Genomic DNA, 15950 nt, shown 5'->3' with positions numbered 1-15950 from the left:
TTCTAAAAAAAATGTTTAATGGAGTCCCTATCCCATATCCTAAATGGTAACATTTAGAATTCCTAGGCTGGGGCACAAGGCTCTCTTTATTCTGCATTTTCCGATCTTGATCCCTGCTTCTCTACTACTACACAATTCCACCCCATCTCACTCAGGCTTCTCTACTGACATTTTCTCAAATCCCCATGAACATCTTTGCCAGTGCACAACTGCTTGCTTTGTTCTCTCTGCTTAGAATGTTCTTTCAAGATCTTAATTGAGTCAAGTAAATACAATGCACCATTAAGGGGTCATCTTATTTCACCTTTCTTCAGTAATATTTCCTGACCCCATGAACCCATAGGACCTTTCTTTACTCACAGTCTAACGCTTACTGTTCTGTACCTTCAACTAGACATTTTAATTATATAGTGTGCGGCACCTTTCAACTTAATGGTTTGAATTATTATTTTCATATGTGCATGCCATCTCTCTCCAAGTAGACTGAAATCTTTTTGTAGAAACAAATTATCATCTATTTTAAAAAAATACCATAGGGTCTATTAAAATGCCATTTTGTAGTGAAAGAACATTATTCTCATTAATTCTTTCATTCATTCATTTACTCAACTAATATTTTTTGAGTGCCTACTCTGTGCTAGGCATGTGGTAGGAGGCAAACCTAATATGATACCTGTACTCATGAAGTGTTTAGACCAGTTGTAGAATATGTGGTATTATGAGGAGACAACTAGATTTGTTGTCACACGACTGCTGTGAATACCACCTTCACCATTGACTAGTATGATCATTTAAGCTCTCAGTATCTCAGTGTCTCCATTTGGAAAAATGGGAATGATAATACCTCCTCTGTCTCCCTCTCATAGTAAAGAAGATCAGACTACATTGTCTTTAATGTGAAAACATTTTCTAAATGGCAGAGCATGGTGATTTTAATTTGTCTATACATTCTTTGGTATCCCTACTTTCAAAAGGTAGAGACTAATTCCCTTCCATTTCAGTATGAGCTGGAATGTGACTTACTGCTAAAGAATAGAAAAAAGCAGAAGCAATGGTGTGCCACTTTGGAGACTAGGTCATCCAAAGGCACTGTGGCTTTTGTCTTGGTCAATCTCTTTCTTGGATTACTCAGTTTGGGGGAAGCCAGCTACTGTATGTGAACAGTCAGCTCTAAGGAGAGACCCACTTGTTGAGGAACTGAAACCTCCTGCCAACATGCTGGAGCTTAGAAACAGGTACTTCAGCACCCCATCAAGCCTTCAGATGACTGAAGCTACAGCCAGCGTTTGACTACAACCTCATGAAAGAACTTGAGCTGCCACCACTGTGTTAAGCTGCTCTTAGATTTCTAACCTCCAGAACCCCATGTAAGACAATATATGTTTTCTCAGGTGTTCAGTTTTAGGGTAATATGTTATGCAGCCATAGGTAACTAATATACAGAGCAATATAGAGATATAAGGTATTATTACTGAATATGCTAGTATTTGCTAAATGAAGAAGGCCACACTCTACTCATTGTTTATTGCTGAATAATGAGTTGGGAATGGAAGAAAAAGAAGTTTCACAAAAAATGAAAATTAGAAAATATTTAGAATATAGAAAAATAAGATGATACAAACATTCTGATGGGTGATTTGCAGGCATTTTTCACTTTGCTACATGTTTCATTTCCTGAGAGCTGTCAATCTCTGACGATGACTGCAGGCCATAGGAACTGTTTGTTCATTTCTACTCACTGCTTTTGTTTTATTCCATTTTAGTTACTATTTTGAGCTAAAATTGATAGTTTTAATTAAATAAGAAATGAAAATCATACTTCTATTTTACATAGAATATACTTTTTTAGTAGAGAAAGCCACCATGTCTCTCTGTTAAACACAGACACCATAGATATGGTGATTTGTAATTTTCTCAGTGCCAACTTCTGAAAGTCACTGCTATCCCTTTGTCACAGTTATACTGATCTGATCTGACCTCCATCATTAATAATGCCACAACTGGCAGGGCTCAAACATAGTTCTCACTGTCACCTTTGTCAAAATTAATTTGAACCAGAGCAAACTTCAACTTAAAATTGTGTAGCTACCTCTGGTCCACTGGATCCCCATTTACAACCAATTTCCTAGACATTCCACTGAGAACACAGCTGCAGAGGAGGACTGTCAATTTATTATCCTATTTAACCATAAATACAGAAATGAAATTTCTCACTGAATATTTATTAACCATGATTTTCCCAGGGCTTCAAGTGAAGAACTTTGGAAACTTTGTTAACTCTTTGAAGTCATGAGGATAGTACTTAATATGTTTATCTAAAATGTCATAGCTAAGAAAAGGTCATGAATCAAGCAAGTTTTTTGAAATGTTTTTTCTTTATCAAAATGTCTGGATAAAGAAATAATATAGCCCATGCAAAGGAAAACAGTATGAAAACATTCTTACTTGTAGGAGAAATGCCGTCAGCTGGAGAAGATTGGGTGCTATGGGTGGAATCTGTTCTGTTGGGTGAAGGATGGGATGGAGGAGTCACAGAGCCTGAAAATAGAATCAAATAGACCTTTATAATAACCAAAGTATTCTAAAGAAAGGCAAGTTTTGACTTGGTTCCCCCCAAACCTACTTTTATTAATTCATCTAACAAGTCACTCTTGAAGACCTGTTATGTGCAAGGCACCGGGATATAATAGTGCATATGAAAGGCATGGGCTGTCCTTAAAGTCATACAATCTGCAAAATAGATAAGTAACCAGACACTATGTTGACTGCTATGACAGTGGACATCCAAGGTGCTAGGGGAATGCAGTGTAGGAGCATCAGAGAAGATTGGGAGGTCAGGGCAAATCTTCCTGGAGAAAGTGGCAATTAAGCAAGACCTGGTAAAATGATGATAACAGCTAATATTTTGAAGTATTTGAAAAGTAACCATACAGCTTGCTAAATCCATAAAATTACAAAAAAAATTTATCAGCTTTTTCTAAAATTTTAATTTTTGTCATACAATTTTACTTGGCTATAACTTCTCATGTGTGGGGAGGGCAGGCTAGAATATGTTGTTTTATTTATTATATTACACATTCATATCAGTTCCTGAAAGCCTCCATTATTATACCTTAAAATAGTCCTATTAGAAATATAAAACAATATGTATCAGGAAGGCCTATTGACTTCAGGGACATGTGGGTTAAATTATGGTTAAAAGATTTTGAGGCTAGGAAATTTTGTGATTTTCTAGGAGATAATGTCATTGGAATATAGTGTCACACATCTGATGAGCTGTGTCAATTATTTGTATATTTGATTGCAAATTATACTAATTGGTCCTATTCTGTGATTTACTTTAAAGGATAAGTGTATATTATTAAAGTTCTGTTACATGACAGCATGTAGCAAATTGGAAGGAATTTTTAAAAATCTAGACACATTTATGTTTTATTCTCATTATTAATGATGCTGTCATTGCTATTAGCTGTAGGTAGTATTTGCAGCAGGCCCTTACATGCTTTTATGCTATTAACCTCTGAAAAGTTATTGTGGTGGTTGTTGTTGGTGGTGGTGATGGTGGAGGGCAGTTATGTGAAGAGTGTATAAACTGGTCAACAGAATGACTTCCTTCATCATGCCATCCAAAGCCAGGTCTGAACTCTTCAGCATAACATACAAGTCTGATCATGATTTTGAACCTCATCACATCTCCAATATCATTTCCTTGCATTGCCCATCCTCCTTCCCTCTCCTTCAGGCTCCTAACAGGCTGCATTCCAACTCAATTTCCCTAACACAATATGCTCTCTATGAATTCCAGGTCTTTGTGTATGCTGTTTCCTGACACTTTCCCATCCCCAAACTCACCTTCACAAACTTGAGGAGGCCTAGAGATCTTCATGATCTGCCATAGCCCTCAGTGTTTATCCTAGCAAAGACCTTATCACTGCCCTATATCAGGAGTGACTCTTAAGTAATTCTTTTATTCTTCACTATGCTTCTAGTTGCTGGCAAATGCAAGTAGATGAATGCATGTATACAAATTCATTCTTAACACTGGAAGAAAGAAGAACAAATTTAAGTACATATCTGACTGTTGGTAGATCATAAGCATCATCTTCCAAAGTAGTACCTTAATAAGATGGGACATGGGCCTGGAAAACAAATGCCTAGATGCTTTTCTTTGTAGATGGGTTAGAACAGCAGTTGAGGAACTATGTAAGCCTATAGGTCAGATTCTGACCATGGCCTTTGTTTCCAAATAAGTTTTATCAGGATGTAGACATGCTCATTTGTTTACTAGTGTCTATGGTTTTTATTGAGATATATTGGCAGAGTTGAATGGTTGTCACAGATACTGTATGGCCCACAAAGCCTAAGATATTTATTATCTCAGCCTTTACAAGATGCCAACCTCTGGAACAGAAGATGTTGATAGGATATGTTCAGTCCCAGATTTCCATAATTATTAGGTTAGAAGCACATACAGCTTACTGAATATTTTTGTTTTAGTATGTTTTTCTGTAATATTTCATCACCAAATGTCTTTGAAATATCAGGGTCTCTTGGTACACATAGCCTCATAGTGCATTAGGAATTTGTTCTTGCAAGATATGAATTTTGAGAACTCTTTGCCCTGTGACAAAAGTGACACATCATTTTCAGCATGAAACCAAAGCCAAGAAAAAAGTCTGTCTGGTTTCAAATCAGACTGTAAACTACCCCAGGGGGGTATAAAAGGAGTGGCTAAACCTAACAGGGAATAAAGGGAATAATGCAGAGTTTAGCGGAGACGCCGGGGCCAGTTGTCAGACAATTGCATTTACCACAGCGTATTAAGGGGTCAAGTTGCTGGCCTAATCTGTTCTTGGAGGTGTCCACTTTGGGAGGAGGACTGGCAGGGCTCTCCCAGCCTCTCTGAGGTGCACGTTCTGGACCCTGGGGCAGCTGGTCAAATCTTGGGCTTCCTCAGAGCTTGTATCAGCCTTTAATGTGAACCATCTAGAATTGAATGCAACCCCAGGGCTCCCTAGGGCCTTGCTTCTCAAAATGTGGTCCAGGGACCAGCAGAATAGGCATCTCTTAGAGGCTTGTTATAAATATAGAATCTTAGCGCCTCTCCAGACTTACTTAATCAGAAACTGCATTTTAACAAGATCCCTGGGTGATTTGTTTGCATATTAATGTCTGGGAAGTACTCTTTCCTGATGCTCTCAGGAATACCAAGGTCAGTCCTGGGTACCAGGCTGACTGCACTGAGGGAAAGCATGAAACATGAAGTATTTGCTGGGCGTCTCCCGCCTCAGTATTCAGTGGTCTATTGAGATATCCCTTTTTATTTCCTCTTTCCACCACGTGATACACACACACACACACACACACACACACTTATACACACATGACCCTTAAATACTCAACTATCTATCTTTCTATCTCAAAGGTTTTGGTCTCACAGTAACAGTTGGAAATCCATTTAATAAACAGAGCTCTGTCAAGTCTGATGACAGCCGCCATATTACCCACCCCAGGGGTAATTGCTCTTAACTTTTGGATTAAAACAAAACAAAATACACCCCCCTCCCCACCTGAAAAACCAACCAACCAAACAAAAACTCTTTGAATGTACCAAAAAATTCCTCTGCAGTGCTACAGTTGTAGACATTCTGACAGGCTAGCAGGGCAGGACTTTTTGGAAAGTGCTTTTTTGTGGCTTCTGTTGAATTGTGGGAATTCTGCAGGCCCTGGTGCTCAAATATCTGCCTGATGGACCACTGGTCACCCCCACCCAACCTCTTCTTGCCTCAGTTCTCTAGAGTATCACCTAGCACTTGAACTTCTGGGGAGAATGGGGTAGGTGGGGATGGGAGTACCTTAGAGGGCTCTTATCTTACAGTATCAAACATTATTACCCTTCCCTGGGAACAAATTAACTAATAAATCTCCTTCCTGCTGTGAAATATTCTCAGGAATTCTCTACCTTAACACTCAGAGAAGACAGATTTTTCTCCTGTGTTTCATTTCAATATCTTGGCAACCATAAAAGCTTGATAAAGCAACGACTCTCACACAAGGCATTAGAAATTTACTCCAGAGTTCATACAGCATCCAGCAGTATGACAATAGACAGAAAGGATGTTTGGAGGAAAGTGTTTAAGAAGTTGCAGCAAATAGGGAAATATGATACAGGGATGGCATTGTTTTCCTGAGCCTCTAATGCTTCTTCTAAATCATTCACAGTACATGTTAGAATGTGCTACCAGAATGTAAGCTCTAACTGTGGGAAACTGAACTCTTCAAGATTTATTGTCTTTAATGTGTGATCACACAGGATAAAAAGTCATTTGACAATCTAAAATTAACCACCCTCTCAGAGCCTAAAATTACAATAGATCAGGGGCCACCCTATAAAATCAGAATTACGGTGTAGTTTCGCTATCAGAATCAGTGTTCTTCCTTATTATCCTAAAAGTATTTATTATTTTATGATATTAAAACCAAGCACAGCTTTAACATCAGAAAATACTGAGTTTTCAGTCATTGTTCTGTCTATTATGAGAATGGGTTCTCCTTAGGATTTGGGCTTTTTTTTTTCTTTTTTGCTCTTTTAGCTCATGTTCTTAGATTCCTTAGATTCTATCGGCAAATCAGCAAATCCATGCGAGATCAAGTTACCTTCATACTGTTCCAATACTGCTGCCCTAACCATGTACAACCTTCTAGGAAGGAGGTGCCCTTACTTCTGAGGGAATTAGGCAAAGTTGAGTATGGATGTTTCTGTGTAAATCCATCACCACTTCTGGATGAATAACTCAAAGTTCATAGGGTGATGTGCTCATGCATACACATATACAGGCAGACAGGATTAAAAGGATGATGCCACTATCCCAGTATCAAAATGACACAAACTTCTGAGAAGCAGAGCTGGATCTGCACCAAGCCATACCCTGTCTTCATCCAAGGCTCCCATTGACCAACTGCCTGCATTTGGGATAGAGTTAGGCAAGATTCAAGATGCAAACTGTGGCCTCGTACAAAAGAAAGCTCTCTCCCTCATAAATTATTCTGTTTTTATGGGTATGTCATAAACTACAATGTCTCTGAAGATAGAAAGGTGTTAAAAGATGTTAATGGCAATGTCAAATTGTAACAATGATTTGCAAATCTGTGTGTTTTATGCATATGAAACACATGCATATGCATATCTGACAGTTGTCATGAACAACTTCTACTCATCTGTAGGTATTCCTATTGTCACTGTATTTGTTGAGACATTTGTTCACATCTTTTATGTAGCAAAATCCATTACCTGAATTGGCTCAGGGTAGTGAATATTCTGGTTAACCAAATGCTATAATTAGTAGAATGATTCTTTATATCAATTTTCAAGTTGCAAAACAGTTATTAAAAGTCTTGTATATGCTAGATACTGTGTTTTATACCATAAAAATTAAGACATATTCTCTGCCCTGAGATATTTGTATCCCACACATGGATTATGGGTTATCCATTCAAAAATAAAATAATCTAAGTGATAAAATTGCATATACTATCTATAATTGAATGATTTTAATGACACAGAGGGAATTTTAAGATATTTTTTAATCTCTCTTTACCATTAATATTAATATTAATTTTCATTATGTGGTGGATTGATAAAAATGCCAGTTAATTAAAATTTATTATTAACAGAATCTGAACAAAATATCTGTTGCATTCAACAGAAATTCTGCATAGGAACATAGAAATCAGCCACTTTATTCTTATTTGAAGAAATCCATTGCAGTAGAGTCCTATTTGTCAAAAATGTTCGCTGATTTGACTTTTAATAATTTTGAGTTACAGAGAGAGTTTTCCAAGATTAAAATATTATGGAAATTATGCGTATTCTATTTGTTCCAATTAGACATGTTCTGAACTCGAGGGAGTTTTGGCCAACCCTGGATGACCTTATTAAATAGACAACTTACCCAAGGAAATGGAGATCTTTTCAGATGAGATTTTCCACACTTTATTTCCAGGGCCTGGAGACAGAGCCATACACCAAATGGTCAGGTTGGTCGATTGGGCTGGTTCACTAATATGGATCTTTGTCAAAACAGACTTCAGTTCCAAAAATCCGCCTTTGTCTTTTCTCTCCTCATTAACAATGTATATTTCTAAAAGACGGATAAGAACATGGTTACTCACCAGCTTTTGCTGCAGGTGCCATAAAATGAAGCCAAGTCATGGCTGGCAATGTTACAACTGATGGCAATATAGACTCCAGAGGTCAAATGGTGACTTCTGTGCAATGAGGGTTTATTCCAGCAGACCTGGATTAAACTCAGCTGTTTTGCTGAAGTTCCTATGTGGCACTGATCCATAGTTAAGGTTAGAAACATTGGTTAACAGCGCTGCTTATGACCTTGGGTTTGGTGGGGTATGGGGGCAGATTGTCCCAGCTTGTCTGAATTGTTTCTTGGTAACAGTGAGGTTGAAGACTTGCACTGGCTCGGTGTGACCCGGGAGGGCTCTCCTGCTGAGTCTGATTACACAGCAGGAATATGCCTATGTGACCAGGAGGATATAAAACAACTCAGCCAAGACTCCATTTTGGGCTCCTGGTTGTGAGGTATTCTGTGCACACACTGGAGGTTTCTGATCTGAGAGAAAGTCTGTCTACTGCCCTTACCAAGGGAATACAAAGGGGTCCTCACCTGGTCTCTCCAGACCCCTTGCTGTCAGAGTACGCACGTGATTCCTTACTTTGTGTTGCTATATTGTATCCTTTTCCTACAATAAGCTGTAGATTTATAAGCATTATCATTTTCATTCCTGTGAGTCTCCTTTAGCAATCAAATCCTGTTTAAGTGCCACTGTTAATGCAGCCTCCAAACAGCGTATGTGGCAGCAGGAAATTAATGTAAACCATCTATCATCATAGGCCAGAGCTATCTGGACTCTCACAGCTTCTTTATATTAAAAGTCCTTAATTCTGTTCTGAATTTATCACCCGCTGAAGTAATAACTAAATGCAGTATGCATTGTTGGAATTCTGATCACACTGTCAGGCCTCAGGGTATGAGGATAACGGGGCACATCAGTTCTGGATGCTTTGCCTCTGCAGGGCTTATTTAACACAATATATTTATCATTACCTTTAACAGACATTTTCAGGATTGAACACTGTCATCTCGTGATACCATTGTTGTGGGTGAACTCTTTTAAAGTGAACTAATAGCAAAACCAATAATAATCTCTAAATGTATCATAAAACCTATTATCATTTCTCAACATAAGCTTTTATCAATTAAAAATAACTGCAGTGAGAGAGTTGTGTGACTCGGTTGCTGTTGAAAATACTATGGGCTGTGAGGAAAAATGACTTAGGAGAAAGGAGAAGGGCTGCTGCCCAGGCAGGGGATGGCCAGGCTACTTCTGGCAGAGGCTGTCATGTTACCACTCATGGAAAACATGGCTTTGTGCATTATCATCTGAGCTTGTCTCAAGGTGTGTTCCTGTTCCAGGAACTTTTAATCCTCCTGGTGAACATGTTCCTTGCCATGGAGCCAACTCCTTTACATACAATTCCTCTAGGTCTTTTGCACCCCGCCCCCCACTACCCCTCCAGATCCTTACAAGAAAAGTAGAAATTAGTTATGATTTAAAGCAATGGTGATAATTTAACTAAATGTAATGATTAATAAATGTACACTGAAGTAAACTTTTTTGCCTTCATTTAGAGATTTGCTTTTACTAGTTAAATAAAACTTTAATGTTTGCATGAGGTTTGACAAAGTCAATGTATTTCTTTCATTCTGGGAAATACTATTCCCTGCCTGCTTGGAGGAGCTAGATGAGGTTCCAGAAAACGGCATCTAGTAGGCAAGATGATTTTTATTTTTGGAATGAGAATTATTCTTAAATGCTAAGACAAACTTGGGCAATGTCAATTCCTATTGTTCTTTATTTTCTTTGCCAAATCCATTTCCATTAACTATTTCCTTACCTTTTTTTTCACCTTGAAGAGAGCCTCCATCTATAAACCATGTGAGATTTGCTGTGGGAAATACATTCCTCAGTGAACAGGTAAATGTTCTCTGGAGATAAAGATAGAACACAGAGAAGTTTAATTGCAAATTCAGAAGAAACTGTTGCTCCTTATAGCTCCCACTAATACTCACATGAGACAAACTTTTGGCAAGAAACAATTTTCTTCACTTTTGGCTGAACAAATACAAGGCAGTATCTACCTTTAAGATAGATTGTATCAAAATGTGAACTATAAATGGACTATCTCTTTTAGAGACCTTTAAGTTTATAGCTGGAATCTTAGAACAATTTAAAAAGAATCTAGGATGATACTAATATTGAAACTCTGGCTTCCAGTCCCGGATAAGGGAAACCACAACACTGCACAGGCATAATAAAATGGTACTAAATGCAAACCAAAGGATAGGAGAAGGAAGTTACAACCAACAGAGGCCAGAGAGGAATATTTTGTTAGAATAAAAGCTGAAAGAGATCCACATGCTGCTTCCATTCTTCAAATAATGTGAAGTACTACTTGTAGCAGCAACCACCAAAACCATTTAATATAAATGTCTCACTTCCTGACTTGTAAAGCGTTTTCATTATATTTTTCATTTTATCTTAACAGTCTCATAGCATAGGCAAAACATGTCTTATTATTATCCCTTGACAGATGGGAAAACCAAGGCACAGAGTAGCTGAAGGTAGTTAATGGCACAATTGGAAACTATGTTCCCTCCATTATAGCCCAGCTTAACATCCCTCAGGAAATCACCACACACAGGAAAACAAGGAAACAATGAAATTTTCAGCAAGGGCTCTTGTCATAGCCAAGACGACAGGTAGCCAATGCTGCAGCTCCCAGCATTTCCACTCAGTCAACACTTGCTTTCTCCAGATAATGGGGATATGTGCATGTGCAGAGATACAGACCCATGAAACTCTGCCTCTCTCTGCCCTGGAAAATCAAAAATAAAATCAGGTCCCAAAAGATGCATTATTTTTAATTGGAGGAAAGACAATTTAATAATAATAAAAAAAAAATGCCAAAGCTTGATGTTTGTTTCCAGGTGGTCTACAAAGGGAGGTAAGAGATACGGAAGAGATGCTCAAAAAAAGCTGTAAAGAGTTGTGTTCAAGTCAATGCCTTTAACCATTTTCATGACTCATTTTCTCCATGCTCAGTTAACCCACCAAAATGATTATGCTCCATTAATGTCAGGACAAGTGGGGTTACATTATTTTATAAAGGCAACTGGCTCACTGAAGGAATCTTTTTGAAAATGAGCTGCTAAATTCAGATTTTCCAGAATGATTCAGATTTCAAATATTTGAAACCACCTCCAAACTCTGTTACAAAGATTTGGTTTGAGAATATGGTTCTTCTCCTAAAACACCTCTCAGTTTCTCTAAAATTGCAAAGCCACAGTCTAAATTTAGTTCAATTTGAGGTCAAAGGTCTCAGGAAATGTCAAGCATATATGGTTTTTCTATGCAAACAGAGCTGTCTTCACAATTAGGAACTTCCACTTGACCCAAATGAGTAAGAAGACAGACAGGTTATATGAAAAAAATATGAAGAAATAGACAGACACAAGAGGACACATGCACACTCATGCACACATATATGGTCCTCTGCTGAGAAGTCAAAAATATTTGCTGACTCATTGTGTACTTATTGCTTCTGAGAGACAAGCCAAATAATTGGTTTCTCCAACACATTATTCTACACAAATATGGAGTAAATGAGCAATAGTACAAAGGTTTGTGTTGTAAGTGCCAGAAGACATTTGGAGAGTTCTGTAGGTGCAGAGTGGGGAGAAGTCTGAAAATCACTTAGAAGACAGAGTCGTATTTCGGAGACAGGAAAGAGACGGGCTTGAATTGATACTACGGATGTTCTGGGTTGGAAAGTGAGGTGGCGTTCACACCAATGGATGGAACAGGCCCACAGTGGAGCACCTTGAGACTTGGTTTGTTGTCCTGCAAACAGGGGAAAACCACAGGAAGGTTGGAACATGATGGGATTGGAGTCAGAAAAATGAATCCAAATCTGGCTGTAAGATGATCAATTCTTATTTACACAGATGAAATACAAAAATAGTTACGATTTTTATGTTAACCTATCATTTTTACACTGCCTAAATTTGGGCAGCACCTTTTCCAAAAGGCTTTTCATAGAATGCTTTTAAAAATATTTAGGTTTTCAGTTTAGAATGGGAGATCTTAAAAAAAAAAAAAAGATTCTCTATTTGTTTATTCACTCTTCATTCCTATTTAGATTCTCCCTCCTCCCCCCACTTGAAATGTAACTTTTCAGTCTTTTTGAATTTCTTCTCTTCCATTTATATCTTTTCTTCTATAAATCAAAGTTGTTTCTTCTACAGACATCTTCTTGAAAATGTTCCTATCTCTTCTTGGGCATTTTTCTTCCTAAATTTAAATTTCATATGGGTGTGCACTTGTGCATGTGTGTGTTTGTTTATTTATTTTTGCTTAAGCTGTGATTGTTCCTCTATTTTTCTCTGAGCATTGAAGCGAATACCATTCCAGCTTTTCCAACTCTAGTTATGTAATATAATAAAAAAGCAGTCCCGAATCTGTCCTTCAATTTGTAGTATTTCTTTGAGATTTGGGGGTTTTCTTTCACTTAATCTTCCCATTTCTCTAAGTTCCTAAGTGGCTTTTCTCTTCACTGTGATTATAGTGTCGACCAAGAAATAACAGACTGAGCTGTGAAGCAATAAAAGCATTTATTTGAGGTCTTAGAATCACAATTCAGGGAGCACAGACTCAGGTAGCAAACTCAATTTTGTCCTAAGTTGGTGCTGTTAGGAGAGGGTTTTTAAAAGGAAAAAGAGGAATTAAAAAAAGAGAAGTTGGTTAGGGTAAGGGTCTTAGAAAGAGGTTTCATTTTTTTTTCAGAAAGGGAATGGCTTTTCTAGCTGCCTGGGTTTTGCTTGTAATAGCCTGTTTTGAGTTTTGGGGGTTTTAAGTCTCAGCCTACATTACTCTATTTTTCTTTCTCAACAGGAACCAGAGTTTCCAAGCCAAAAATCAAGATTCCTGTTCTGACAATTGGAAAAAATATTTTAGACCACAGAAATCTTTGAGGCATGTGGTTTTGGTGCCCATATTTCACTCTCATTCCCCTCTTAAATCTCTTTGCTTGAGAGACCAGATGATCTAGCCATGGAGAAAGGGAACTAAGACTTGTAGGTACTTGACTTAGTGTTTTACTGGATGATGTTTGCCAGGAACATCTTTTTTCTCAGTGGTGGAGGGTGGTGAAGGAAAGGTTTTCATTTGGGCGTTAAGTGTTGCAGGAAAACCCGACAGGCCAGGACACACCTGCTTGAAAGCGAGGCTCCCCTGGAAGTGGGAGGAAACAGGAACTGGAAGTGCCTTCCGCTCTGGGTCTGGGTCGGAGTCAGCTAATAGCCATCCCCAGGGTGCAGACAACACACTCAACTCTACCCCAGAGAGACCGGAGACATGTCCAGAGCCTGGCTTTCTCGTAAGTACTCGCTCGTGGCAAGGAAGGGATTTTCTGTTCGTTTAAGGTTACAAAACTTGATGAGTCTCTCACTCACTTAAGAAATGTCCCAAGAGAGAAGAGAAAAGTTAGTATGTTTTTCAAATGTAATATAATTTGCCACTTATTTATTTATCCTTAAAATAGGGTAAATACGCCAAACATCTGGGTTAACTAAACTTCTTGTCAGGAAGGTCTTACTGGCTGTTGGCTTTGCAGGTGACGGTGCCAGAGCAGGTGTTTGGTGAGCTGCTGGCCGAGGATGACCAGGTGATGCAGGTCTGTGGAGATCTGCTCCAGCAACTTCTTCTCCATGCAGGCGGGCTCCTCCTGCTGAAATCAGTTAAGCCTGCTGTTTGGATTTCTGAGAATCCTGCCCTCACAAGGAACTCTGTGGAGCCAAAGTGACCTCACATTGGGAACTGTCACCCAGACCCTGGCAGGCTTTGCAATTTGCATTGCCGTGGTTTTTAGGAAGCCAGAGTCTCCAGCCTCAGTATCTGTCTGTGCTTGCTTTACCTCCTCTGAGGAAGACCCAGTGAGGACTCAGCCCTGAGGCCTCATTTCTTCTGCCTACAAAGTGAAACTACATTTTACAGGCATCAAGGAGCAAAGAAACAGTGGAAACAGCCAAGAGTACAATTAAGAGGAAACCTGAAATTTTCAATATCCCAAAGCACTTGTGGTGGTTGATTCCGAGAACACTGAGTTCACCGAAGTTCTGTGTCGTTGTTGGACAGAGAAAGCCTTGTCTTTTATTCTGTCTTTCTGACCTGGCAAGGAGGGATCGTAAGTATCTGGAGTGTGGAAGAAAGCCTCATAGGGCATTTTGCTTGGATCTGTGGTTTGCCTCCTCCCCTACCTCTACCCTTGTCCCTGCAGTGAAGCAGAACCAGGAAACATCACACCACCTGGGCGTGGCCAGACTTTGACATTATCGTGAATGCCCAAGAGTCACAGCAGTCCATTTGCAAATATACATTTAACCCTGTGGTTCAACTAAGACTCTTGGGCACCCTCCTAAAGAAAGCTGTCAAAGAGGAGACAGGATGAGATGGGAAGAGGAGGAAAAGGAGGGAGCTAGGATAAAAGCAAAAGGGGACTTGGAGATGAAGGAGAAGGAGGAAGTTAGTGAGATGGGAGAACAGTTTGGCCTCTTTGTGAGCGCCATGCCCGCCCCAGTGCCCCACAATCGGGGGACCCGGTTTTCTGAGGCTTGGGAGTATTTCCACCTGGCCCCCGCTCGTGCTGGGCACCACCCCAACCAATATGCCACCTGCCGCCTGTGTGGCAGGCAGGTGAGTCGCGGCCCTGGGGTTAACGTGGGCACTACAGCCCTGTGGAAGCATCTGAAAAGCATGCACAGGGAGGAGCTGGAGAAAAGCGGCCATGGTCAGGCAGGGCAGCGCCAAGAACCAAGACCCCAAGGGGCCCAGCTCCCCATGGGCATGGAGGGTGACTGGGCCAGGCTCCTGGAGCAGGTGGGGGCCTTGGCTTTATGGGCCAGCCAAAGGGAAAAAGAGATTCTTAGGAGGGAGCGGGCAGTGGAGTGGCGGGAGAGGGCTGTGGAAAGGAGAGAGCAAGCTCTGGAGGAGGTGGAAAGGGTCATCCTGGAGACGAAGTGGAAGGTGAGGGCTGAGAAGGAGGCATACCAGAGGGAAAACGACCTGCCTGCAGCAGCACATCCCTTCCATTATGTTTAACTCAGGGATCGAGGAATCTATTCTGAAGACACTGACTTTAGACTTATAGCCAAGAGCCCTCCTTTCTGTTCCAGCTCAAATATAAAGCCGAGTACTTTAGTGGGATTTTGTTTTTCAGAGAGAGAGTGTGCAGCATGTGTTCATTATAGCCAGTCTGAATGTTTCGGGGCAGGATGCACCAGCCTGTCAGCACTGTTTAGTAATAACTGGATTTGTGCTTTGCACTTGGTTTCGGTGGAGCTGAAGGTTTCAATGAGGGTGAAGCTGATCAGGAAGCCAGAATGTCCCTGTGTGATCAGCTCACACTGTAAGCGACCCCACCACCAGAGAGCTTAGGCTTCCTGGGACAGGTGTGTTTGCACACATACAGATGGTGATGGAGACCTGGAGATAAAGCTTATCCTGTGCAAACCAGTAGTGGAAGGACAAAGAAGACTATGCCTGAGATCTCTGCACCCCCTCCAGTGCATATCTTTCTCCTATAGTTGTAGTGTTGTGTCCTCTGCCTGTATTAAAGGCTGTTTCATCAGTATAACCTGAGTCCTATGAGTCTTTTTGACAATCTAACACATGAAGTTATTACTGTCTAATTAGTGCAGAAAGAAAAAAGACTTTTCAACTCACTCAATTTTTAAAGAATGAATAGAGAATATAAACATTTATTCACAAATATTTAAAAACATAATCTAATTTCTTATTAAGGTCTCTAAAGGAGA

General features: G+C 39.7%; 2 protein-coding genes across 8 annotated transcripts in view; one reads left to right on the top strand and one right to left on the bottom strand.

The window, feature by feature from the left end:
- Positions 1-15950, bottom strand: part of CD96 (CD96 molecule) — a 111068-nt gene that overhangs the window by 51267 nt on the left and 43851 nt on the right. For all 7 annotated transcript variants that reach the window (XM_037835208.1, XM_037835213.1, XM_037835223.1 and 4 more), the window contains exons 6-8: positions 9974-10064; positions 7953-8141; positions 2446-2538 (exon numbers count right to left, since the gene is read on the bottom strand). In XM_037835208.1, coding sequence (XP_037691136.1) covers positions 2446-2538; positions 7953-8141; positions 9974-10064 — 373 coding nt within the window. The remainder of the gene's footprint in view (positions 1-2445; positions 2539-7952; positions 8142-9973; positions 10065-15950) is intronic.
- On the top strand, positions 13615-15637 carry ZBED2 (zinc finger BED-type containing 2). Its single transcript, XM_037835260.1, has one exon. It carries the CDS (start codon positions 14581-14583, stop codon positions 15232-15234), a length of 654 nt encoding a protein of 217 aa, XP_037691188.1. The 5' UTR covers positions 13615-14580; the 3' UTR covers positions 15235-15637.

Source organism: Choloepus didactylus, chromosome 1, assembly GCF_015220235.1.
Source record: "Choloepus didactylus isolate mChoDid1 chromosome 1, mChoDid1.pri, whole genome shotgun sequence".
NCBI classification, from domain to species: domain Eukaryota; kingdom Metazoa; phylum Chordata; class Mammalia; order Pilosa; family Megalonychidae; genus Choloepus; species Choloepus didactylus.
Note: the sequence above shows the minus strand (reverse complement) of the source record. Positions and strands in the feature narration are given on the sequence as shown.

What these genes read in the sequence shown, in the direction of transcription:
- ZBED2 (XM_037835260.1), top strand. Translation starts at nt 14,581, where the DNA reads ATGAGATGGGAAGAGGAGGAAAAGGAGGGAGCTAGGATAAAAGCAAAA.